The 25,110-nt window shown below is 35.8% G+C and overlaps 1 protein-coding gene across 9 annotated transcripts in view; it reads right to left on the bottom strand.

The window, feature by feature from the left end:
* Positions 1–277: 277 nt before the first annotated feature.
* TFEC (transcription factor EC) overlaps positions 278–25,110 on the bottom strand; it is a 74,149-nt gene continuing 49,316 nt past the window's right edge. For 8 of the 9 annotated variants that reach the window (XM_082757976.1, XM_082757978.1, XM_082757979.1 and 5 more), the window contains 5 exons: positions 18,704–18,818; positions 17,758–17,814; positions 14,153–14,228; positions 5,797–5,944; positions 278–5,194 (listed from right to left, as the gene is read on the bottom strand). In XM_082757976.1, coding sequence (XP_082614102.1) covers positions 4,814–5,194; positions 5,797–5,944; positions 14,153–14,228; positions 17,758–17,814; positions 18,704–18,818 — 777 coding nt within the window. In that variant the 3' untranslated portion in view covers positions 278–4,813. The remainder of the gene's footprint in view (positions 5,195–5,796; positions 5,945–14,152; positions 14,229–17,757; positions 17,815–18,703; positions 18,819–25,110) is intronic. The other variant, XM_082757975.1, reaches the window with a different exon arrangement.

The following is a 25,110-nucleotide window of genomic DNA, read 5'->3' on the forward strand; positions in this document are numbered from 1 at the left end:
TCATAGTGAACCGAGGGCTCTCAGTTCCTCACAAAGGAACCGAGTACCTTTTATGATCAAATCGTAAGTGCACAATAAGTAAAAAATCAAAGCATCCTTCCATGACTAATCACTGAACTTTAAATAATATTTATAATATTGTTCTCTTTTAATACTGATAGGGATGTCTTAATGATTTGATGAAATAAAGAGTCTGGAGAGAATCTTTAGTACAAATAAAATGTTTATCTGATATACACAAACAATGAGCACTATTTTACGTGAAACAAATGAACTATTACAAAACTATAGCTGAAATATATATCACTACTTAACAATTTTTACATCATGTCATGAACAGAAAGCACCAAATATATTCTAAAGAAAGCAGCATTTTTTATATTAGGAATTCAAAATGCAACCCAAATCCTTACTTAATTTATTAAGCAAGAATATCTTTTAGTGACAAAATGCTACCTAATTATCAGCTTTAAAAAAATGTTTTACATCTTAAAATACAATATTCTGTTTATCCTAAATTGTCTGGGGAACATCTAGTACATTAAAAGGTTTTTGTAGAGCTTCTTAGTGATTTAACTGATATCATCATGCCTCCTAGCAATTTTGCAACATTCTGAAAACACTTTCCATAAATCAAAGCCTTAGCAGCAGGAATAAGCAGATGGCAGGAGACCATATTAAAGAATGTATCAATTATTTTTATTAATGGAAGGCTACTGGATCATGATGTATCATAATGGACTAAATGTTTAGCAGTTGTGAAGTGTTTTGTCTGTTAGGTATCTCAGATGCTCTTAGCGGATGTTATTATATTGTCTTGTGATGGCATTCTTTGTGGGACTGGATAGTGAAGTTTCACAAGAGACATATATAGAAATGTTTTAATTTCAGTCCTTTAATTGTATTCATATAAGAAACATAAAATACCAGCATGTATAAAATGTAATTTCAAAAAGACTGCATATACAGTGTGTAATAAAGTACATTCTGTCTGCATACATTGACTTAGAAAACAAGATACTATATGGTTAACAATGAAAAATAGCAATTATTATAAAAATATTCTACAGTCTCATAATAGTAATGTAAATGCCTTTACTTATCTAAGAGACTTAACATAATTTTAAATTACAATAATTTTACATCCTCCATTCATATATACAGCCCTATTAAAGTCAAAAGGTATTACAATAGCAGTGTTCTTATTAAGATTAAATGACTGAATTATATTTAGTTATTTTACTATATAAAACAACTGTATTCTGTTTGTTAAAACTGTTTGCACTTACTGTAGCTTTTCACACTATCTGTGCTATGCACAGTGAAAAATAATTTATATTTCTGTTCTTAGTATAGTATCTATATCCATTTCATGAATTAAACAGGATGTTAACATTTCAGCTCCCTTTCCTTTTGTATAATTATCAGTCTGCTGGTTTGTGTATTCTGTAAGAACATGTCCACCAGCTTTGAACAGCTGCTACTGAAAACAAGCAAGAATTCCTCATTTAATACATTTTGACAAAAATAGCCAGTTATTCTCATCTGTGCCCTGATTGAGGTCAAACTCTATACATCTTTAAATTCTTTTCTAGACCTAGAACCACAGACAAATTATGCATCTTTTTTTGAGAGATTTCATTAGATAGATCTGTATAGAAAAGAGCACAAATTGTGTTTTACATGCACCACATTTTAGTTGAGTAAAACTCCCCTGCATAGGAAAGAAATTCTGCCTGAGGAAGGATGTCAGGATTTGTCCCTGTAGTCATGCAGTCCCTTTCCTCTGTCCAAGCCAGAAGGCACTGTGCTCTGCTCTGCTCCAAAAGCCCCCCCAGCTTCACAGCAATCTCACCAAATTGAGGTGGGAGACCAACTACTTATTCCAAAAAGTCTGGGATACAGATACCAGCAGAAACTTCTAAATACCTTCAGCACCACCTATGTGGTGCCCTAGCTTATGATTTCTGGTGCCCTGTATCACCATTTAATTTCAACAGTGATGTGTAATACAGGTTATTGTTATTAGTGAAAACACTAATTATGATGACTTCTTACTAATAAAAAAAAACAAGTAATGGTAGTGAAACATCACCATAATACAAACCCACAGGTACAGATACATTTAGTGTTTTGGATAGGGGTATTGGGGGTCATGTGTGAATGAAGACAGCTTGAATATGCTTGATGATAGATGCAGTACAATATATTGCAAAAGGAGCATTTCCTATCTCCTGTTAGATTTCTCAAGCAGGAAGAGAAAAAAAAATAAAAAAAATCTGGTGCTTTAGACTGAAGCAATTGTCAGAAGAATGAAAATCAACTTTAAAAAAAATTAATGGATGCACTATAATTTTTTTTAGAACAGTGCTTATAAAAGTGATGAAACTCAGGATGTTATTTAAAGTCGATATACATGTAGTTCAAAAGAGTGGCCTAACTCCAATGCAAAAGTTCAATGGGAAAATCATGTTATACATTCATATTTAATTTCTTTTTCTCCATTATGAGCAATCCACACTGGTGTATTTAAAACCAATGTAGTAGAAACTGCAGTACAAGGACAAATAGTGTTTGATGTCAACCAAGTATCTCCTCCTTTCATCAGCTAATGTGGACAGTACATATCCTACACTAGACATAAAGTGGGAATAAATGTTACTTTCAATTCATCGTATTCTGTATTTGAATGTCAATATTAGCTAGTCTTTGGCAAAACTATGACAAAGTGAGATCTATTGAGCCTAATCTATAGAAGCACTCCAATTAAAACGCTCATCAGCTCTATGTTCAATTGACTTTTGTTTATTTGTTTTTACCTTTTGTTAATTTTGTTCATTTGTTTTTCCATTCCTTTCCTCCATGTTAAAAATAAATAAATAAAAATGAGTTTGTTGTTTTGATTAATTTTTAACCATACAGTGGAAGCATATCAGAGCCTCTAAGAAGGGTTAGGTTTGTATTGGGCTATCTGGGAACTCATACATATATGACAAAAATATCAATTCTGCTCTGCTCAACTTATATCCAAGCAGTTTGCATAGGCTCACAGAAATCATCAAGGTTCCTAAAAACATAAATATTCTCATGAGGTTGGATATTCCATCATCTTTCATAGACATCTAGATGTAATTTGTTATTTCACTGCTAACTTTCCAATTAAAAAAACTATTATGATATTACAGGGTCAGTCAGGAATGTGCTATGGCCCTGGATGAATACAGACCTCATGAGGACTATTAGGAGGACCCAGGTACCAGTAGGCATTAGGAGGAAACAAATGCTCTGTTCTTGGATAATGTTTAAATACATTTAAACCATTCACACAAATAGAAATCCATTTTCATCTCTGTTCCTGATCATGTGACATTTCTGAAGAATGAAGCAGGGCTCAGTGACACCAATACTTAATACATACATTAGAAATATATTTGGAATTGTTAGAGGACTCCCAGGTGTGTTCTTTTGGCTTTGGTTGAGGAAGAGCTATGAAGAACTTATGCCAGTTTATTTCCCACATACTAATGTTACAGTAAGAATGATTGCACTTCATGTACTGCAGGAACATACATCACCCTCCAGAATTTCACTGTGTATAGAAACGATATGCATTTATTGAGTCATCAAAACACGTGTTGTGAGTGCCCACTCCTAGTATGCAAGTTATGGAAATCAAGTCAACACTTCTGAATATCCCATTTGGTTTGAAGTCTTCCTGTCTTTTCTGCAAATTTGAAATTAAATTCTCCTTGTTTCAATATGTTTACTGGGACTCTGTTCATCTTCCTCCATTTCCAAAAGGATCAAAGCTTGGGTATGGATAAGATAGAGTCCCTTTAGCAAAACCTTAGTGTGCTGTCCAGGGACACTGAAAGGACTGTCCAGAAGCACACTGGCATGTGTAAATAGTCTGGTCCCTTCCACAGAAAGAAGGACACAGTTTGAATACTCTTGGAATAAACACCTGATGCAGCACTGTTACCAGCAGTGCTTGTTTTAAATTGTGCTAATTTTAACATGAATTATCTTTGTTCAGTCTTGTACGTCCATACAGTCTTTCTGAATACTTTCTGCTGAAATGTCATACCTTTTTCTCTGAGTTTCTTTGAGTCTCTGTCATTACGTTAGTTTCCAATTTTCATCTGTATCATTAAAATATATATTAAAAGTATGATCTTTTTCTACAAATGAAATTATATATATATATATATATAAACAGGATTGCATGAAAAACTTAATGGATTTTCTCATTTTAAAAACAAGTTATGCGGTTTTGAATTCATGTTTACTTCACTTGCGTTACCATGTTTTTTCAGTTTTTAGAACCTGTAACATTTCTACGGTTCCCAGTTTAAATATTTCCCTATTGTTTCTCATGCTTTGTAGAATTTTTAATACAAAATTCTCATTTTAGTTATGAAAAAAATAACAAATGACTAATTCATTTTTATAACAGATAAATGTAAGTATAGATCGAAGAGAGTCTGAATACATTTTTGTAACATGTATATTCCTTTTGTCGTAACCATATTCATAGTGCTGTAAAAAGTCATGGAACAATTATCAAAACATTTCCAGTGAAGAAAGATTTGTGCAAATGTCAGCTGTGAATAGATGGTGTGAATTTGGGGCAAAGTGATATGAGTTCATGTCCTTCTTATTTTCCTGTGAAGTAAGGACTGATTTAAACTTTTACCTGTTATCTTCACAGTGGTTCTCCATATTTGTATTTGAAACAAGCACAAACACCATGCTTACGCTCAGCTAAGTCTTTTAGAAAGCGGTTTAAAGAAGTGTGAGGCCCTTTCTGCTTTTATAAATCATCTCCATCGTCTGTGCTAAAGCTGCTTCTCCTGCTGCTCTCTTTTGATGCAGCTGGGGATGTGGAAGACAAGAGTGGGTCTGCTCCAAATGGTGATACAGTGTCATCCAGTAAAATTTCCTCTAGTCGTTGCTCTTCTTTTAAAGCCGCACTGAAGGACAAATCGGTAAAGTGTGAAAGTGGATCAGAAAAGGCTGTAGATCCATCACAAACATCAGAATTTTGTCCATGTGCCAAAGGCATTTGTTGAGAGTAGTCTACAGAGCTCTCCTCTGGATATGACTGTTGCTTGATGACCTGCGCAGCTAAATCTACAGCACTGAGTGAAGATATGACTGGAAGGCCATGAGCACGTGCCTGAATCTCTAGTTCCTAATGTTTAAAAAACAAAAATAAAAATTAGATAATGATTTTCGAAGATAATTAATGTCTTCAGAACTATTGCAACAAGCATTCAGATCATACCTGCATATTAGTTATACCTCTTGTCTAGTTGTGAGACTATGTTAAAATACAAAATTGTTAATCTAGGAAAATTTGCCATGTACTTCCGCAGATAGTTTTCTTTTTAATTCCACTGCTGTCATTAAGCAGCAGGGAACATTGCAAAGTTTGAAATGGTTACAAAGGGAAATGAAAACACAGAAAGAAATTTTGTGTTCAGTATTGATTTCTGGCAGGAGAAATGTACCTTCCTGTTTTGTCCTTCTCAGGCTATAATATATACATAAGTTAACCATTGGTATAGATACTTTATTAATTTTCACCGTATTCCTTTATGTAAAGTTTAATTAGGAAAGGAATTTCCTAGAAATCTGAAAAAATAAATATCTCATCCCCAATATACACAGCAATAAACAGGGAAAAACATTTTTAGTAGTGACATTTGGGAAAAATGATATAGATTAATAGAATTTGATGAGGGATAAGTACTGAGGAAGCTTTGTAGTTCATGGCAACACACTCATACAAACCTGAATTCGAAGCAAAAGTCTTCTGTTAGCGTGCTCTAATTTCTTCTGTCTGTGTTCTAATTCTCTGGCTCTCTGTTGTTCTTTTTGTAGCCACTTGATGTACTCCACTGATGCTTTTAAAATAGTTCCTTTGTTCCAGCGCATATCACTGCAGAATGTAGAGATAACCTTTTCACAATTGTGCATGTCAGCAGAATTCATAAGAACTTACAAAATCTTTTACATTAATATGAAATAATGATTTACATGACTATTATTCACTCTTAGATATTATTGCTTCTGAATGGAAATTTTAATAGAATAGTTAAGAAGCCCTTATATAGTAAAATTAATCCCAGAATGAAAATAAGTGTCAAAAGAAAGTAATAAAGTGACTTTTTGTGGGAGAGCTAAATGCAATATCATGATTCTACCATTACAGTTTTTATATTTTTAGTGAAAATTGCTTTTATTATTAACTCTAAGATTAAAATCTATGTGCAGTAGTTCTGCATTAATGAACTAGGAAATATACATTACTGAGGACTTAAGACTAAATTTTTAAAGATCATTTCAAATATACTACTCCTTTTACCTGACTTACTAATGAGGTTGCTTTTATGCTTGTTGAGGAAAAAATGGTCTATGTTGAATGCCACTCATCACTGACGACAGACAAATCATGGTTTGGTAACCAAAATGGTATGACAAAAATTCTTGCTTAAGCCTATTCAACAAGCTTGAAACAATATAAACCAGGTTGAAGTCCACAGATACATAGAGACATGAATTTAAAGTAAAACTCTTGCCCCCCAAAAATAAGATTAAACCCTTCCCTCATTCAGGAATTCATGGTTTAGCTACCAGCTTACAAGCAGTCTTTTTAACAATACACTTGTTCAAACTTAGCATGAGTTCAAGGACTTTCATACATCCATTTGTTAACTTTCCATATACTCCTTTATGCAAGGTCTTAGAGGCCTTGGAACAGGAATAATTTTCTCTTGAAAATGTTGAATTTCTGATAAAATTTGGTATTGTGTAATACAGGGATGGGCAGTGATGCATTAATATTCATATAGAAGAGTTTATCCAAATTACCCACTTCACTGCAAGATGGCTTAAACTGAGCAGAAGACAGACAGCCATTCTGGTCTTATAAACCAAGCCCAAGAGGGAAAAACTTGTTTAAACCAGTAAGAATCTGAGGTTGGGAGTGAGAAATAACCAAATTAGTGTGTTGTTGTTAAGTATCTGTCCCAAGTGCATCTGTCCCAAGTGCATATACTTATACCCTGGCATTTATAGAGTAAAAAAATAGATATGTATTATACTCTCATCTATTACCACTTTCCATTATTTCTTGTTTGCTTTAGTTAAGGAGCCCTGACTCTACTCACATGCATGTGATCTGGAGTGGATTTGTTTCTTTTAGAAGTGTTGATGTTTTACATTCAGTTTCCTAGAGTAAATACCTAAGGAACCTTGCACTCTTATCCCAAAGGTAAGCAGCATTGATCTCCACCAAGACTGTTGTCTTTCTCCTGAATGTATAGGGCAAATGCTAGGCAGGTACAGGATCTGGGGATCCAGTTGAATGATAAATGCTTATGGAGCTCATAGCTTTAAAGATGCTCAGGAAAGTAATTAAAACGATTTGTGATAGAGCATCACAGTGTTTAACCATGCCCTAGAATTTAGATCATTTGCTAGGGATTTGGGAGAACTAGCCTTATGGTCAGAGAAGGATGGAATTCACATCTCCTTCCTCTCCAGGCAGCAGACAAACCATGGGCCTCCAGCAAACTCCTCTCAGCTATGTGGGCCAGGAATACACAAATTTGGGGTTTAGAAACTGGGGAGGTCAGAGAGAAAATGGTTATTGCCTCATGCCAGGCTGTCTTCAAAGCCAAAACCTCACAGACTGCTCTCTGAAGTGGGTATGCATTTTCATTTAGACTATCTCTGGATGGAAAATTAGGCAGAGGTGGGAGCAGGAGCCAACAGAAAAGCCTGTGTTCCTTGTAAGAGCTGAGCCTTGACAGTCCTTCTGCCCTCCTTCTTTTTGCTGTCCTTCATGCCTATGGGAGAGCAGAACATGTTTCCTGACAGCATCCTGTGGCCTTCCTCCTGCGAGTGGACTTTCTCCTCATATGTGGGATGTCTATGTTCAAACTGCAAAGGTTATGGAAGGTTTTGGTACATCTGATGCTTATGTTTCTGAACAAACGTTTGAATACCATCACCCCATTATAATCTTGGTGGGTTTTTTGTGTTTGTTTTCAGACCTCTCTGGAAAGTTAGGTAAAATGATGACTTCTTAAATACCTCTCTATTTAAGCCTGACTTGTTGTGTAGTTTGAAAGGCTGGAAAGTGCCTGTCTCTCTACACCAAAGAACTTCTGAATAAATAGGAAGAGTTAAAGATAGGAGGAAAACAACTTTTCAAGATGAAAATCTCCACTGTCATCTATTCATAGCAACTTTGAAAAATGCAACAGTACAAAAACTTATAGTATAAACTCTGGAGAAGCAAAATCTGACTAGGCACTGGGATCAATTCCTCCCAGTATGTAATTAAGACCAAGCTAAGCCAATTTTGAACTGATGATCTAAACATGAAAACATAGTAGTATAAAATTACTTACTAAGCTATAGCTGACAAAATTGAAATTCTTAAGACATCTAACAGCAGCAGAAAAATATACATAAATCACACCTTTAACAAACATTTAATAGTGATCTCACAATTTCACATCAGTTATAAAGCATTATGGATTCAAAATCAAATTCAGACAACAATGTTTTTCAGTCAATTTTTCTGATTGACCTATGAATAACCCATATGTTTATGACTTTATTTGAAATGTTTTTATTATAATTCATTCATATTGCACATAACTGGCAACATTTGTGAAATTGCTTACTTTTAGTTCGTGTTGCCTTGATACTTTGAATCTTCATTTATATATGGTTATTATAAATTTTCACATAATAAAAGTCATAACTGAAGAGCTAATTCCTGGATTCAAATTGCCAGAGAGATGGATTTGATCAACTTGGATGAAATATATATTTATAGATACCTTTGGTAGTAATATCTACAAATTTAAGAGGCAAAACTATCATGGAGATCTCAGATGAAAATGCTGTGGTTGCTGTTATCACTTAACAGATTTTGAGCCATTTCCATTAAACCATTGAAGGTCTGTGCTTAATGAACTGTGATGTACAATACATCTGCTGCCCAGCATGCAAGAACATATCTGATGCAGGAACAGAATTCTTCCTGATTACTATTTATGCGTCTGTTATATCTGTTATTTAAGTGTGTGGGCATGTGTGTACACATGTATCCTACTTCTCTTTATGCATATACTCACTGATATCTTATTAACTGAGGGATAGTCAAGCAACATCTTCCAATGTCTGGAAGCAACACAGCAAAGGATTGTCTGGCAACCTTAGAAGTCAATTCATATTTCACTCTGTATCTCATTATTTATACCAGGAGCAAAAGAAATACTGGTTCTGCATCACAGAAACTCTCCATCCTTTCTAGCCTGGCAGACTAGCCATACAGCAGTGACAAGACTGCACTTTGGAGAAACAGAGGCTCTACAGAGGATGTGTATAGGGCTGGAAGAGCAGCAATGTAACTAGAGAGAATGAACAGAAACAGTGGGAACTGCCTAGCAAGTGACTGTAATGTGTCTAGCCCTGTTTAGCAGGCAGGCAAGCAAATTCATTTATGATGGGAAGAAAAAAAAAAAAAATTTTTTTTTTTTGAAAAACAGATTCAATCCAAGAAAGGCAAGTACATAAAAATAATTTGGAAAATTCTCAGAATAGTTATTAGTTTTCTGTGTTTGGTTGTTGTTTTGATTTGTTTTGTTTTGTTTGTTTTTCCCTGAAAATACTGAATTCAAAGTTGGCTGCAGATAAAGGTGTATGAAAAGTGATAAAAGGGGTAGTATGAGATTGTTTATTGTTTTTAGGGACATGCACTGTTCCTGCTTAATATCTAACAGAGGTAGAGTTTATAATGACAATACCTACGAGTTCATCTGAGAACCTGTAAAAAGTGAGCAGTCACTAGTATATTCCAGTCATTTAATTGGAAAGTACTTTATAAAAATAGGTAAAACAGTTGCATTTATAACTACCAATACAGATATAGATCAACTAGTCTTTGGAGACACTGGTTATTAAACTCCTCTCTTTTTTTTTTTTTTTTTTTTTTTTAATCTTCCGTTTTATTGTACATATGTTAGACTCTGTCCTGTAAATACTGAGACAGATGGGAAAATCCACTTGTAAAACAAGTCAGTTGAGAGCAGTAAGTTTTGCATGTCTGGGCATCAGCAATGACCTCTGCAAAGGAGGATTGTGTCTTTGTGTGTTGGCACATGTGGTACAATAATTTGAAATTTTAAGCAGTCTACACACATATTACCTGGCTTAATTAACAGAGATCTGCTACTCTTAATATAATTTGCATGGAAAACTAGCAAATAAGTAAAAAAAAACATATTGTGTGAACCCTAGTTCCTCCTAAGTTTACCAACTAAATCTCTCTACAAATCTCATGAGCCCAGGAATTTAGTGAAATTCTCATCTAGGAGTGTTCCTCATTTAGGAGAAAAGAAACATAGCCATGAGGCTGTACACCAGCTTGCTTCCAGTAAGGTATCTTTGTTGAAGTCAAAGGAGCTTCACTAGTTTGCACAAGTTGTAGGGCTCCTGCAGGAGGGGCATGAGCATCTGATTATCTAAGATTAAAACTAATTAATGAAAGCAGAGTTTGGGAACAGGTAGTAGTCACAGAGTTTGCCAGTTGCAGAGCAGTCAATAATAACAAATGCATTTGTGAAGTTGAAACTATGTTTGCTGGCCATTTTTTTTCACTATTTCTGAGAAATTAGCTTTAGACTGTTTGTTCAAAGAAATCCTTTGAAGGACTTTGTACCTGTTTTGATGACCTGTACAATTACCAAGTGTATTCTCCTGGCCATTTTATAATAGTGTAAGTGTATACAATTTTTTCCTTTACAAGAAACATGGTCATGCTCTCCATTAGAGGGTCTGCCCATAGACAACAGACAGAACATCAGGTAAAGACAGATGCAGAGAGCAGAGAGTGAGTGAGAGCAATTCACTAGCTCTGCCCAAATCCTCAGTGGTTCTTTTAGCACTTCAATTTGATAAAATGACTAGAATTCATAAATGAAAGATGATTTTCTTCATATTTCTGATAATTTCAGTCTAGCTACCATAAAACAATTCTTGAGTTGTCATTCCCAGCCTCTATTACAATATGAATTCCTGTTAACCACCGGATTTTGAAAGGCCAAACACAAAGGAACCAAGAACAGAAAAGTATATATATTTAAAGGATGTATATTCTGATTTTTTTTGCAGCAAAATATGACTGTAAATGTTGGTCTTTTTTACTCTATCTTTGAATTATTCTATGTGTTTTACATTTCTGATACATCTATTACTTGGATATTTAAGCACTGAAAATTAAACAAAGGCAAAGCTTTTTGCAACTTATCTTCATTTTCTAATGCTGACGAAGTGAATTGATAAATACCCATTCATTTAAGTAACATAATCCACATTTTTGTCACTAAATTATTTAATAAATAAATAAATAAATAAAGAGGGTAAGGGCTTAAGCTATTCAAAAGAAAGTTTCTGCAGAGCCTCTGCAGGAGCCAAACAAGCTCACCATCTAACAAAACAAAAGTGAAACAGAATAAATAAATAAAAACAAACTTCTAAGAAGCATAAATCATAAAAGGTTTCCAAATAGCATTAACAATGTCATTTTCTAATCCTGAATGTAATCTTCTTGAAACAAGCCGTTTGGGGCAGGCATGTTAATCACAGTGACTTCGTTATAACAGTATTTACTTTTCAATGCAAAGGCTGACTTGTTTCACTGTCCAAGCAACAGTAAGGTTTCTCCTTTTACATCTAAGTTCCTACCATAAGAAGAATCTTTTAAAATCAATATATGAGGTGAAAATGCTATGTGTGATAAAATGCTACAGATAAAATATTGTAAGAGCTGATACAACTCTTTCTTTGAAAGAACAGGGCAAACTGGGGGCACAGTAAGGTGTTATGAAGGAAAAAGCAAGAACAGAAAGAGAGGCTAAGGACTCTGAGTTATAATTTGGCAACACATGATGATATCAGAAAAATAAAAATTTTGATCTGCCCAGCCAACAGAACAGTGTGGTCAAATTGAATTATTTCAACTTGCAAATATATATTAAAAAATAATTCACAATTCTTTGGATGAATTTAACTGGCCACTAAGCTACAGCAAAGTTAATCATAGAATCGTAGACTGGTTTGGGTTGGAAGGGACCTTAAAGATCATCTAGTTCCATGCCCCCTGCCGTGGGACGTTTACCCCAAACCCCATCCAGCCTGGCCTAGAGCACTTCCAGGGATGGGGCACCCCCAGCTTCTCTGGACAACCTGTGCCAGAGCCTCACCACCTTCTCAGTAAAGAATTTATTATTCATTAAGTTATGTTATAACCTAAGTTTTCAATATGTCCAGCACCTTTTGATGCCTCTTTTTTTTTTTTTTTCCGAAGATCAACCTGAAAGCTTTTATATAGAAACATTTTCAAAAGTAGTACTGATTACTAGCCTTTTAAAAACAACAATTCTCAGACCTCAGGATGGACTTTTTGCTTTTGTAAATATGTACTGCTTTGGGGATGTCACACTGTTGAACTCAATCATGGGTTTGGAGACTAAAACAAGAAAACGTGATGTCTTCAGGATTTTTTCCTGAAATATTTTTCAAGGCATCATCATTAAAACCTATGAGTAAAATCCATCATCCACTTCCTGGAGCAAAATTGCAGGTCCAGAGCATTCATTTTAAGCAGAGCTTAGGTGATTGATCTAAGTATTAACAATTTGAATAAGTTTATAAGCTAAAGCGGAATCCAGACCAAAACATGTAACTGAAACACCTCTGTAGGCAATCAAAATCACAACTGGAATTTGTACCTCATGCCCATTTCTAATTGCAGTATAGCTTGCTTCCATTATAGCTTTATACCTGCAAACCAACAGTGCCATCCACTGTTTTTCTGAGAAATCTCTCAATTATTTGCCCAAATGGTCTTGAATACTGAAAGATATGCCAGCAAAATTAAAACTCTTTATGAGTGTGTGTTTGTAGGGGATCACATGTAGCCAAAACTTTATTTAGGCACTTAAAACACTTCTTACTTTAACTCAGAAGTAATACCCAAATGTATTTAAATAACAAGAACATGCCCTTTTATCTCGCTTGGATGGATGCTGTAGGTGGAGCAGACTTTGTGAATACTCTAAAATGGTTGTGACATGTTAACTTTCTCTCTGGTGATTTCACTCCAAGTGGCTTATTATGCCAACCTTATGCATATCTAAGTCTCACAGAGCTTTCTAATGTTACAGAAATCTTAAATATAATACATTTTTTCTTGATTCTGAGGAAAAAAAAAAAAAAGCTAAAATATTGATAGACATTTTCATTTGAAGCATCCTGCAGGTCTACAATGAAATGCAAATGATGAAGACAACATCTGTATAACCAATTTTATGCAAGATACAAACATGGTCTTAAGGCTTCCCTGCGTAACATGAAAACTCTAAGGCTAACGTCCTAATATATCACTGAATCATTATTGCTAATCCTACAGTAGTTTTTTTTCTATTGAGGTGGCTTTTTTTTTTTTTCATATTGATGATAAATACAAGCTCTAAGGGAAGGCAGATATAGTATAAGCAATGTGCGTTTTTTGTTAATATAAGTATACTCATTAGTATGAAATTTAATTATTGTAGCAATTATAGCAATTATTATTTTTATCTGTGCATTTCAAGACTATTTTTTCCCTGCAGTGTGTGGAGGACTTCTGAAAAACGCTCAGTCTACAATCTTTTAACATGATTTTATTTATTTATTTATTTTTGATAGCCAAAATGCAGACAGTGACACACAATTTTTTTTATCCCACTAGAGGGCCCATGACAAGGGCTGAAAATATTCCTTTCTTCTCCAGAGACACCACGCATACTTGTGGTGTCTTTGGTTTATCTTCTTCCCCACACACTCACCCTGTGTGTGTGGATCTCTGCCTTTAACACCCTGTAATTGTTTTCATTTAATTATCCTTTTCCCAACAGACACCAAAAATCTGTCAAAAGTTTGTTACTTAACAGCCTGATCCAAGCTAGTGGCCTGGCATGGAAGATTCTGTATCCTATCAGTCAGTCCTGTGGCCATTACATGCAACTATCTTTTTTTCCTGTATTTAAACTATAAACATTATTATAGGAAAGATTGTTGAACTCACGGATCATTAGACTTGGGGATGAGTGTGCCAAGCTCCTTGATTCGGTAATTAATATTATACCTTCTTCTTCTCTCAACTGTTAAAAAGAAATGGTTATTATTTCTATGGTGAAATATTCTTGCAGAATGTCAACATACTTTGTTATAATTAGTTAAAAACAAGTCAGTCAATGTACATAAAATTTCCTGAAAAAGAAATCCCAACATGATCTCTTACCTGCCTATAACAAACTCCATGATTAGTATCAACTCTGCATCCTACCCTGTATGTAGGTTTCCTCCAGTTTAAAACTAGACTCAGAGAGTGAAATAGTCTCACATTCTTTAAATGTGAGTTACGCTTAAATTCTTCTGAAGTTTATGCACCCTTCTTGTGCTGCCACACAAGAGTTTTCAGCTTTTATTGGGGGTTTCAGCATTCATTGGGACTTCAACAGGGATGCAGGACAACTCATACAATATTTCACATTTTGTCAAAACTCCTGCTACAGACCATGGTTAACAGCTTTTTATCTCTTATCTACTTCTCTCAGCATTGTAAACCATGGATAGGACTTAACAGCAACCATCTCTTCACTGAAACAGAGGAAGATTTTGTCCCAGAAACACTCCATCCCCAGCATATTTGTTTTCTTTGATAATGGACAGCACAACCATACTTAAAATAACTTTCAAAACACTCAACAAAATGAAGAAAAAGTCATTAAAATAAATAAATAAATGTATTCTTCCAAGACAAATTATGTATGGTATCTTGCTTTATTTGCAGCTTAGTTAGAAAGACAAAAAGAGAAGATAAGCCTCTTAAAATTAGTTTCCCATCTCTGTGTTCTCAGTCCACTTTTTCAGTGCTGTATGGGTATCCAGATGAGTGTGTGCACACAATGGGCCTGTCACTTTTCTGCCTCCATTTGACTAATTTAGAGAGAGTTCTCCTCTTCTTCCTCGCAAGTTTTTCTACAGCTACATATACATGTATATGCAGAAATCTCACATTTATCAGTGGCACAAAGGACATCTTATCACTTAGAGGGATTTTTTGTACATAATGGTGGCACAGAAAGTATAAACATTTAAATAGTAACAATAATAGTAATGGATTAAACTCTTGGTATTACTAGAAGAAGTGGCTCCATTTCTTAGACCTAAATTGTTTTTCAGGGTTTCATTGGGAACCTAACATGTCAAAAGAAAGGCTTTTCTATAAGACGTATAAGAACGTTTCTGTAAAATATGGACTTTAATTCAACCTGCAACATGAATGTTTGCATAATTCTCATCAGGTTCTGTCGTGGTTTAACCTGGCCGGCAGCTAAATACCACTCAGCCGTTCGCTCACCCTCCCCCCTCCCTCTCTGGGACGGGGGAGAGAAATGGAAATTGAAGCCCGTAAAGACAGTTTAATAAGACAGGAAAATAATAATAATAAAATAATAATGACAATAATAATAATAACGATACAATGGTGATAATAGGAAAGTAATAATAATATGTACAAACAAGTGATGCACAATGCAATTGCTCACCACCCACTGACCGATGCCCAGCCTAACCCCGAGCAGTCCGGCCCCCTCCCCCCGGCTAGCCACTCCTATATATTGTTTAGCATGACGTCAGATGGTATGGAATACCCCTTTGGCTAGTTTGGGTCACCTGTCCTGGGTCTGTCCCCTCCCAGCTCTTACTGCACCCCCAGCCTGCCTGTTGGCAGGACAGAGCGAAAGGCTGAGATGTCCTTGGCTTGGTATAAGCACTGCTCTGCAACAATTAAAACATCGGGGTGTTATCAGCACTCTTCTCATCCTAAGCCAAAACACAGCATTCCACCAGCTACTAGGAAGAAAATTAATTCTGTTCTAACTGAAACCAGGACAGGTTCCAAAACCTGACTTTTCAGACCATCTCTAAAAAACACAGTACCATTAAATAGTAAATAACACTAACAAAACCATCTTGGGTAATGCGTTAATATGCCTAAGGCATCACACAGTAGACCTGTCTCCAGAGAGACTTTGAGCTCTGAAATATACACCTGGAGCCAAACCAGAAAATATGTTATGTGTCTTCTTGCCATGATCCTGGCATACAGCCTTCGGCATACTTTCCAGTTGTGAAGGACACTTCACAGACATTTCTGTGTGCAGCAAGGATGATCTCAGAGCCCTCTCCTCCCTCCCCAAAAAAACAAACCAAACCAAACCAAACCAAACCAAACCAGTGGAGGCATCCCTAATGTATGCATGTACCTATCTTGCCTGTCTTTCCTCTTCTTCCCCTTCATACAGCTAGGGACAACTCCTACCCACCTCCTTTCCTAGTCCAGCAAAAACACCGTATTCCTGCCCAAATAAGGCAGGCAGCAGCTACTGTGACACTTCCAAGAAAATGAGCTAGCAACAAATGCAAAAATCTACATGGCTTGTTTGTGATCCACAAAAACATACATACAGAAACAAGGATTCCTTCTGGAATCAGTAGCAGAAAGATGCCAGTATGTTGTACCTGTGGACTTATACTTCCAGGTACATGCAAGTAAATTCATAACCCTAAGATCACTGGAATAGACAGAGAACAAAGTTTAAAATAGTAGTTATTAACTAATTATGAACTTAGACTTACATTCACAAATTATTTCTGCTGGAAGAAATGAAAAGGAGAGATGGAAAATGCAATTGTTTCATTCAACACTTTTCAAAGGGAATGCTTCAGGTTTTTTGCTTTAAATTACTCTTCAGAGAGAAAAATTGCCTAATGTTACAGGCAATCTTCTTTCAGCAATCAAAAATATTTTTATCTATTCTAGATAAACCAAAATGTTGTTTATTTTTACGTGTTTAATATTTAAACATCGAACTATAAATTTCACTGTGTTCTAAGCATCAAGTACAGAAGACTTTTCCTTTGAAACTAAAATGAAACTATCATTGCACTACTGTACTGATGTCCACAAAGGAAACAGAAGTCTACCCCAGCCTACAGCAGTCAGAGGGTATGTGTATCAGAGAAGTCAGAGCACTGTGTCTTGTCCAGTTGTGCCCCAATCTCCTTCTGCGACGTACAATTTTCATAGCTTTAAGTGCTTAACTACTGTCTGAAAATGGTTGTGGAGGGATGTTTTCAGTGTTGTTTGTTTGTTTGTTTTTTTTCCTTTTTTTTTTTTTTCTTTCAATTGACTGTAGAGAGATATGGTCTCGCTTGGATGCTTTAGAGGAGTCTGGATCATCATTGCTCTGTTGTTTGGTTGTTTGGTTGGCTGGTTTTTTATTTTATTTTATTTTATTTTTTACTCCTTTATTGTCTGTTTTGCACTGTAATTCTTAAAGACATCAAGTAAAATGGAATAGTGCAAGATATATATAGAAATGTAAACTCAAAACATAATAGCAGGAGATGATATGGGAAGAAATTAAAGATATGTAAGGTACTTTAAAAGAAAAAAAAAGACAAATTTTGTTCAGAGGAGAAAGCTATGTGGTTGGCTGTGTTTACAGACTGAGCTCAATCTGATTACCCTGCCAAGACACAGAAAATGAGCAGAGACATGGCAGCTAATGTATATTAGTTCTGTATTTCATTTAACAAGATTGAAGATGAACATATACTTACTGAGATTGTGGTTATCCTTTTTTTGTCTCTCCTTGGCCATTGCTCTTGTATCTGCTTCTGACAGAAAGTAACATTTATTACAACTGTCCTCAAGTTACAATTTCAGCTTTCCTATCACCATTTCAAAATAGCCTCTTTTCACACAGACACACACACACACTCGAAAGACTTCTATTCATTTTACTTTATTACTCTTTTTATTATTAAACAAGATCATAAGCAAATCTACATTCTACCAGTACTAAATTTTTGAGCAAGTCTGACAGGTTACTTAAGATATTTATTATTGCACATTTTTTATTTAAGAATATAGAAATGTTATGGAGGAGTATTTTTCTCCTATTTGCTGTAGTTTACAACAGGAAAAAACAACACAGTAATGTGAATATGGATTTTTATATCCCATAATGCAAGAGTTAATCAGATTTCTAATATATTCATATTGGACAAACTCAGTGTTTCCTCTGAGTAACACTAATAAACTGTACATGGTTGGTAGCATTCTTTGGATTAATTGAATGTAACTTTTAAAGTTGTTAATCCACTAATATAGATTTACCTTGAATAGCCTTATTGTAAGCTTTTAAAAGAACCATTTGTTCCACCCTGGAACAAATTTAATGGATGATAATTTATTTATACCATTGATCAGGAGCCAACATGTGGAAGAATCCACTGTTTTCTAAAATAATTAGGTTTATAAGAAGCATGATGTTCATGAAAATCACAGGGCAAACATTGTTTCTCAATTGCTAAAGAGGAGAACAGAAAGAAAACATTTCTTCATGGTCTTTGTTCTTTTCCTTAAACAAAACTACATATCGCAAAATTCTCAGGAAATGAATTATTATGGAGATTTATTTCATGAGTATTTTTTGTTCAACTTTTAAGAGAAACATCATAACTTCTTAAATTATAAAATGCTGAAATCTGAGAGTTCTTTTACCTGTGAGTTCCCTTTTTACTGGTAGATTAGCTGGGCAAGAAGCATTTGTGAGACCCATATTAGCTGGTGTCATTCCCTGGTCACTGTTATATATATCCAAAATGCTGCTAGATAGCTTAAGGGGAAGGGGGAGGAAAGGAGAAGAAGAAAGAGAAAACAAAACAACAGCAACAACAAAAAAACAATTAGAATAAGTTAAAAAACTTAGAAGATTTAAAAAAAAAAAAAAAGCCATAAATACAAAAGAAAAATATGTTTCTCGAATATGAGACTGATGTTCTTTAGAAGCAGCTATAGATATGTCTAAAGGGAAACTTAGTCCTTAAGTAATATTAAGTAACCTCAAAAGTGAAAGATCAAAGTGTGCCATTGTTCTACAAGCAGATTTCCAAGTGAAATTTCTACAGGTTTTAGCTGCAGAGTAATGGAAGGATATGGCCCATGGTGTCTGTTTTTGAATTAATTCTATTCCATATTTTCAAATAACAGGATTAGCACAACTGCATTTGAAACAAAAGTTAGGTTGAAAGGAAAAGTAACCTTGCTGATTTTGAACTACTACATAATGATTCTGTGGATTCCAGATTATTACCCAAATATTACCTTTACTTTTTAACTGTATTGAAGTTTAGTAATGAACAGTTTGGACTCAGTTTCTATGACCATATAACAATCCTTTCATTATTGATTATTGTCTTATATATTGCTGTATGTTCATGTGAAAATAGAGTCCAAGTCCAAGACAACCAAGAATGTAAAACAGCTAAGCAACTTTTTTTTTCCTTTTTTTTATTCGCTTTTTTTTTCTTTTTCATTCTATGATGCACATAAAGTTTGTGCAGACTGTTTTGTTGTTTTCTTTTGGGGCCAATACAAAATGACTCAGAAATCTAGTTCAGAACCTGGTCTTGAATGCTTTCAGGAATGGGGCATTCACAGCTTCTCTGGGCAACCTGCTTCAGTGCTTCACCAGCCTCTGAGTGAAGAATTTCCTCCTAAAATCGAATCTAAATCTCTCTTTTAGTTCATAACCATTCTCTCCTGTCCTATCACTATCTGCCTGTGTTGAAAAATTTGCTCTTCATCATTTATATAAGTTCTCTCTAAGTATTGAAGGACTTCAGCGAGGTTTCCCTAAAGCTTTCTATTCTGCAGACTGAACAACCCAAACTCTTTCCACCTAATAAGCGAGGTGCTCCAGCCCTTTTATCATCTTTGTGTCCCTCCACTGGACATATTCTAAAATGTCCAAATTCTCCTTCTTCTACTGGAGACCCCAGACCTGGATGCAACACTCCAAGTGGGACCTCACAAGGACAGAGTGGAGGGGGAACAATCACATTCCTTGACTTGCTGGCCAATCCTCTGTTGATGCAGCCCAGGAAGCAGCTGGCCTTTTGGTCTGCAAGCACACACTGATGGCTCATACAAAGCCTTTCCTCCACCAAAACCCCCAAGTCCCTCTTTGCAGGGCTGCTCGCAATGAGTTCTTCACCTAGTCTATGCTCATGTTTGGGATTGCACTAACCCTGGTGCAACACCTTGCACTTGGCCTTGTTGAACCTCATTACGTTCATGTGGGCCCACTGCTCAAGCTTGTCCAGGTCCCTTTGGATGGCATCCCTTTCTTCTGTTGTATCAACTGCACTACTCAGCTTGGTGTCATCTTCAGATTTGCTGAGGGTGCACTTGATCCCACTGTCTGTGTCACTGATAAAGATATTAAACAGCATCGGTTCCAGGACAGACCCCTGAGGGACACTATTTGTCATCGGCCTCCACCTGGAACATTTTGAATGGAGACACTTTCCCAATGATTTTTTTAGTGTGAAATCCCATGGCAGTTCTTACTACATTTTTATATTAACTCTGAAAAAGTAAATAAACTTTTTTTTTATATATATAATATTTTTTCTAATTATTTGAGAGTCTAGTTTGTGTTAAATTTTCCTAATAACCCACAATAGAATGAAGCATTCAGGATTCCTTTTAAATACATATAAATAACATGCTCACTTTCCAATGAATTTGTAGAAGTCTATTATTTAAGAGAACTAAAAAATCTTAAATACCATTAGAAATCGAAACACCAAGTCAGTTTTGAAAGTCTGATTAAATATTTGATCTCTCAATGAAAACACTTTTTAAAAGAATGTTTGGAATTCAGATGAGTATTACTCAAGAACAAGCTATGTTTAATATGCAGGATTTGAAAGCTAAGCACATTTCCATGTTAAGTACCTTCGTTTCATTCCTGAGAGGTAAACTGACAAGTATTACAGCATTCACTGCAGCTTTAACTTTAGATTTTCTTTGTTTCAATGATAGTATAACTATATTACAAAAGTAAACTCATATTAGCTCTGGATACACGTTTAAAGACTTCCTACACTTATGTAAATGAATTTGGCTTATTGAAATAATATGAAAATAGAATTTCCTATTTAGTGCTGATATAAAAAAAAATGAGAGTCAATGTGACTCCTACACTGATTTCATTGGACTTTGAATAAGGCTATTATAGGGGTTGGGCTAGTGTTGTGAAATGCTAGGAATTGGTAATCACTGAAAATAAGATAATCTCATATAAAATCTAACAAATGAGAAATTCATTTGTATCATACATGTTGTATTTTACATAGTTCGCACAGTTGTGTACATGAGTTCAATATTTTGCATGACACTGGTCGTAAATTTTCTAATTTACAATATTATCAAAACCATTAGTGGAAAAATCAGAACTGTAAACCACAGATTGATGCAAAACACATGAGATGCATCAATGAGTGCTTTTAATTTTCCCTCACAAAGTCATCTGTATGATCTAGGTATGGTTAAATGTCTATGGTCTATTCAAAACAGCATGAATTTAATTGACAAGGCCCAAATTGAAGAGAAAAGGTTAGAAACAGCCAACTGGCTGGTAATTAAAAAACAATACCAAGACATCTGAAAGTTCAAAAGTGTGTAAGGATTCAAAAGAGGCTCTCTGGTGACAATTAGGGTGAGTAAACTCAGAACTACGGGCAGACATTTCAGCTCAATTAGATCACACAGTTGATGAAGGTAATGTCATCTAACTCAGCTTACTTTGTATGGAGTTATATAAATTCATTTGATTCTTTCCATCAGCAGAACTGCTATATCTGTCTGTAGTCTATGTCTGGCTGCATTCATTAATGTTTTCATCGAACAGCAGAAGGCATGTAATATTTCCCAAAATATCCCATATGAACTTTGTTTCACACAGTCTATAGCATTTTTCCCCTCATCATTTGGCAATTTTTATCAATCATTAGGAAAACAGAGTCATAACCTCATGCAGAGATGATAAAAATTAAACCAAAACCCACGTCATTCATCTACTGATGTCAACAATCCTATAACCTCACTAATTAGAATGATTCATATATGTTAATCACATGTCAATCACTAGGAGTGTCAAAATCAGCTTTGTGTCACACCATTAAAGAGAAACTTTGATCTAATGTTGTCTAGCCTTAATAAATTGTTATCCAGAACTTAGACATCAGAGAATAAACGTATTCAAGAGCACTGCCACAGAGATCCTACAAAATACTCACTCATTCACTTCTTTGAAAGTGCTATCTGTGTTGCAGAATCCATCTTTCTGACTGAAACATACAGAGGTGTGAAAAGTAGGACCATTTTCAATAACCTCTAGGTAAGTAACTCCCAGGAAATAGAGAATTTTATGTTCAATCCTACTTAAGTCTATTACTGCCTCAACCAATGCACTGAACAATTGGATAGCAGAATAAACAGCTTACTCATCTGACCACAGAAAGGAGACATGGAAAAAAGGTTCTTTTCTTCATAACTACTTTCCATCCAGACACAGATTTTTTGTTGCCCTTCACTGTAGGTGATACTGTTCAGTACAAAAGCAGTTGTGCCAATCTCACTATCAACTGCCACTTGGTAGATATCTCAAATACAATGAAATGACCATTATGATGGTTATGTGTCTTTGTGGATAAATCCACTAGTGATCTCCCTTTGACACATTGTCTTCATCTTCAGTTAACCAGCATTTTCACATTTACGGTAGGGTAAAGTGGGTATAAAGCAGCCTGTAAATTAGATGATGTAGTTATCATCACATTGTTCGAAGAGAAATCTTATGCTCGGAGACCCTCTGGGGTATGCAACTAGGAAAACCATAGACCTGTTAGACTGGGTCCAGATGAGGTTCAAATTTCCAAATAAGCTCTTATTTTCAAAATCACATGAGATCAACAGAGCAAAACAGACTGGATCTTTCCTGACAAATATTCACATTGATTATTATGGGAGAATTTTAAAAATACAAAGTCAAAAACATATCACTTTTGAATTTTGTTGCAACTCTCTGCCTGAATTTGGCCTGAATTGATATTCACCCTGGAAAATACTTGCTACTGTTACAGAATATCAAGAAAAAAAAAATAGATACTAGTCAATTTTGATACAACATAAAAAAGATTTTTTGTTTGATTATGCATTGGAGCTCCATATACCATAATGTAAATTATTTCTTACAATGTCATATAAATAGATTTATCTATTTTTGCAGCACTGAGGCTTCAAATAGCTATCAATTTTAACCTACAAGACAAATATATACATTGACATAATTTTACCAAAAAAGTACAAAAAAGTACTAAAGTATAAATCATTTGCAATGGCATAATTATATGATGTGTATACAATAGTGATCTTATAATTATAGAGCACTGACAAATCTGATGAATCCCAAAGCACTTTAAAGCTGCACCTCATTACACTGCATCAAAAGTATGTTCTTGTTTCAGTTTAGATATGTGGAAACACAGATATTCAGGTATGAAAATGCATAAGTCCCAGGAAATAAACTATTTATCCTGCAGGTGCCAAGAGCCACACTAGTTCACAGCTGTGATGTTCTGAGAAGTACTGGTAAGTCACATCTTTTTCAACCTTTGCATTGAACATACATATATTTGTGTGTGTATGTCTCAGAATTTAGATGCAAGGGGTGAACACAGACATATTAAAAATAGCAGGATATAATTACTCACTTTTTCTGCTTCTAAAATGCAGCCAGCTTTGGACAAAAGATTAATAACCTTTAACACAGCAAATGATTTAGTGGGAATAACCAGTGACAATGTGGTACAGGAAGAGAATAATACTATATCTAATTAAAACTGCAAGGAGAATTAAAGAAAGCAGACTGTAATTAACGAAGTTAGCATTTGGCAAGGACATTGGGGTTAACGTTCTTTCTTTTGTATAAAGTGTCATGGGATCTTCAATGCCTGTGTGCAAAGACTGGAATGTAAGAATTTCCATTCATGGGGCTCAATCCTGAAAGATGCTCAACTTTGAAGCTTAAACCAATTATAAAGGCAAACTTCAGCTGAAGTACAGAATCACAGAATCACAGAATTTCTAGGTTGGAAGAGACCTCAAGATCATCGAGCCCAACCTCTGACCTAACGCTAGCAGTCCCCACTAAACCATATCCCTAAGCTCTACATCTAAACGTCTTTTGAAGACTTCCAGGGATGGTGACTCCACCACTTCCCTGGGCAGCCCGTTCCAGTGCCTAACAACCCTTTCGGTAAAGAAGTTCTTCCTAAAATCCAACCTAAAACTCCCCTGGTGCAACTTTAGCCCTTTCCACCTCATCCTGTCACCAGGCACGTGGGAGAACAGACCAACCCCCACCTCGCTACAGCCTCCCTTGAGGTACCTATAGAGAGCAATAAGGTCGCCCCTGAGCCTCCTCTTCTCCAGGCTGAACAAGCCCAGCTCCCTCAGCCGCTCCTCGTAGGACTTGTTCTCCAGGCCCCTCACCAGCTTCGTCGCCCTTCTCTGGACTCACTCAAGCACCTCAATGTCCTTCTTGTAGTGAGGGGACCAAAACTGAACACAGTACTCGAGGTGCGGCCTCACCAGAGCTGAGTACAGGAGGACGATCACCTCCCTAGCCCTGCTGGTCACACTGTTCCTGATACAAGCCAGGATGCCGTTGGCCTTCTTGGCCACCTGAGCACACTGCTGGCTCATATTCAGCCGACTATCCACCATCACTCCCAGGTCCTTCTCTGCCTGGCAGCTCTCCAACCATTCCTCTCGCATCCTGTAGCTCTGCTTGGGGTTATTGCGCCCCAGGTGCAGGACCCGGCACTTGGCCTTGTTGAACTTCATGCAGTTGACCTCAGCCCATCGGTGCAGCCTATCCAGATCCTCCTGCAGAGCTTTCCTACCCTCAAGCAGATCGACACACGCACCTAACTTGGAGTCATCTGCGAACTTACTGAGGGTGCACTCGATGCCCTCGTCCAGATCATCGATGAAGATATTAAAGAGGACCTGAGTGACTGGCTTGAGATTCTGCCTGGCTTGAGCTCAGCAGAACC

This window comes from Aythya marila (assembly GCF_965140915.1).
Source record: "Aythya marila genome assembly, chromosome: 1".
NCBI classification, from domain to species: domain Eukaryota; kingdom Metazoa; phylum Chordata; class Aves; order Anseriformes; family Anatidae; genus Aythya; species Aythya marila.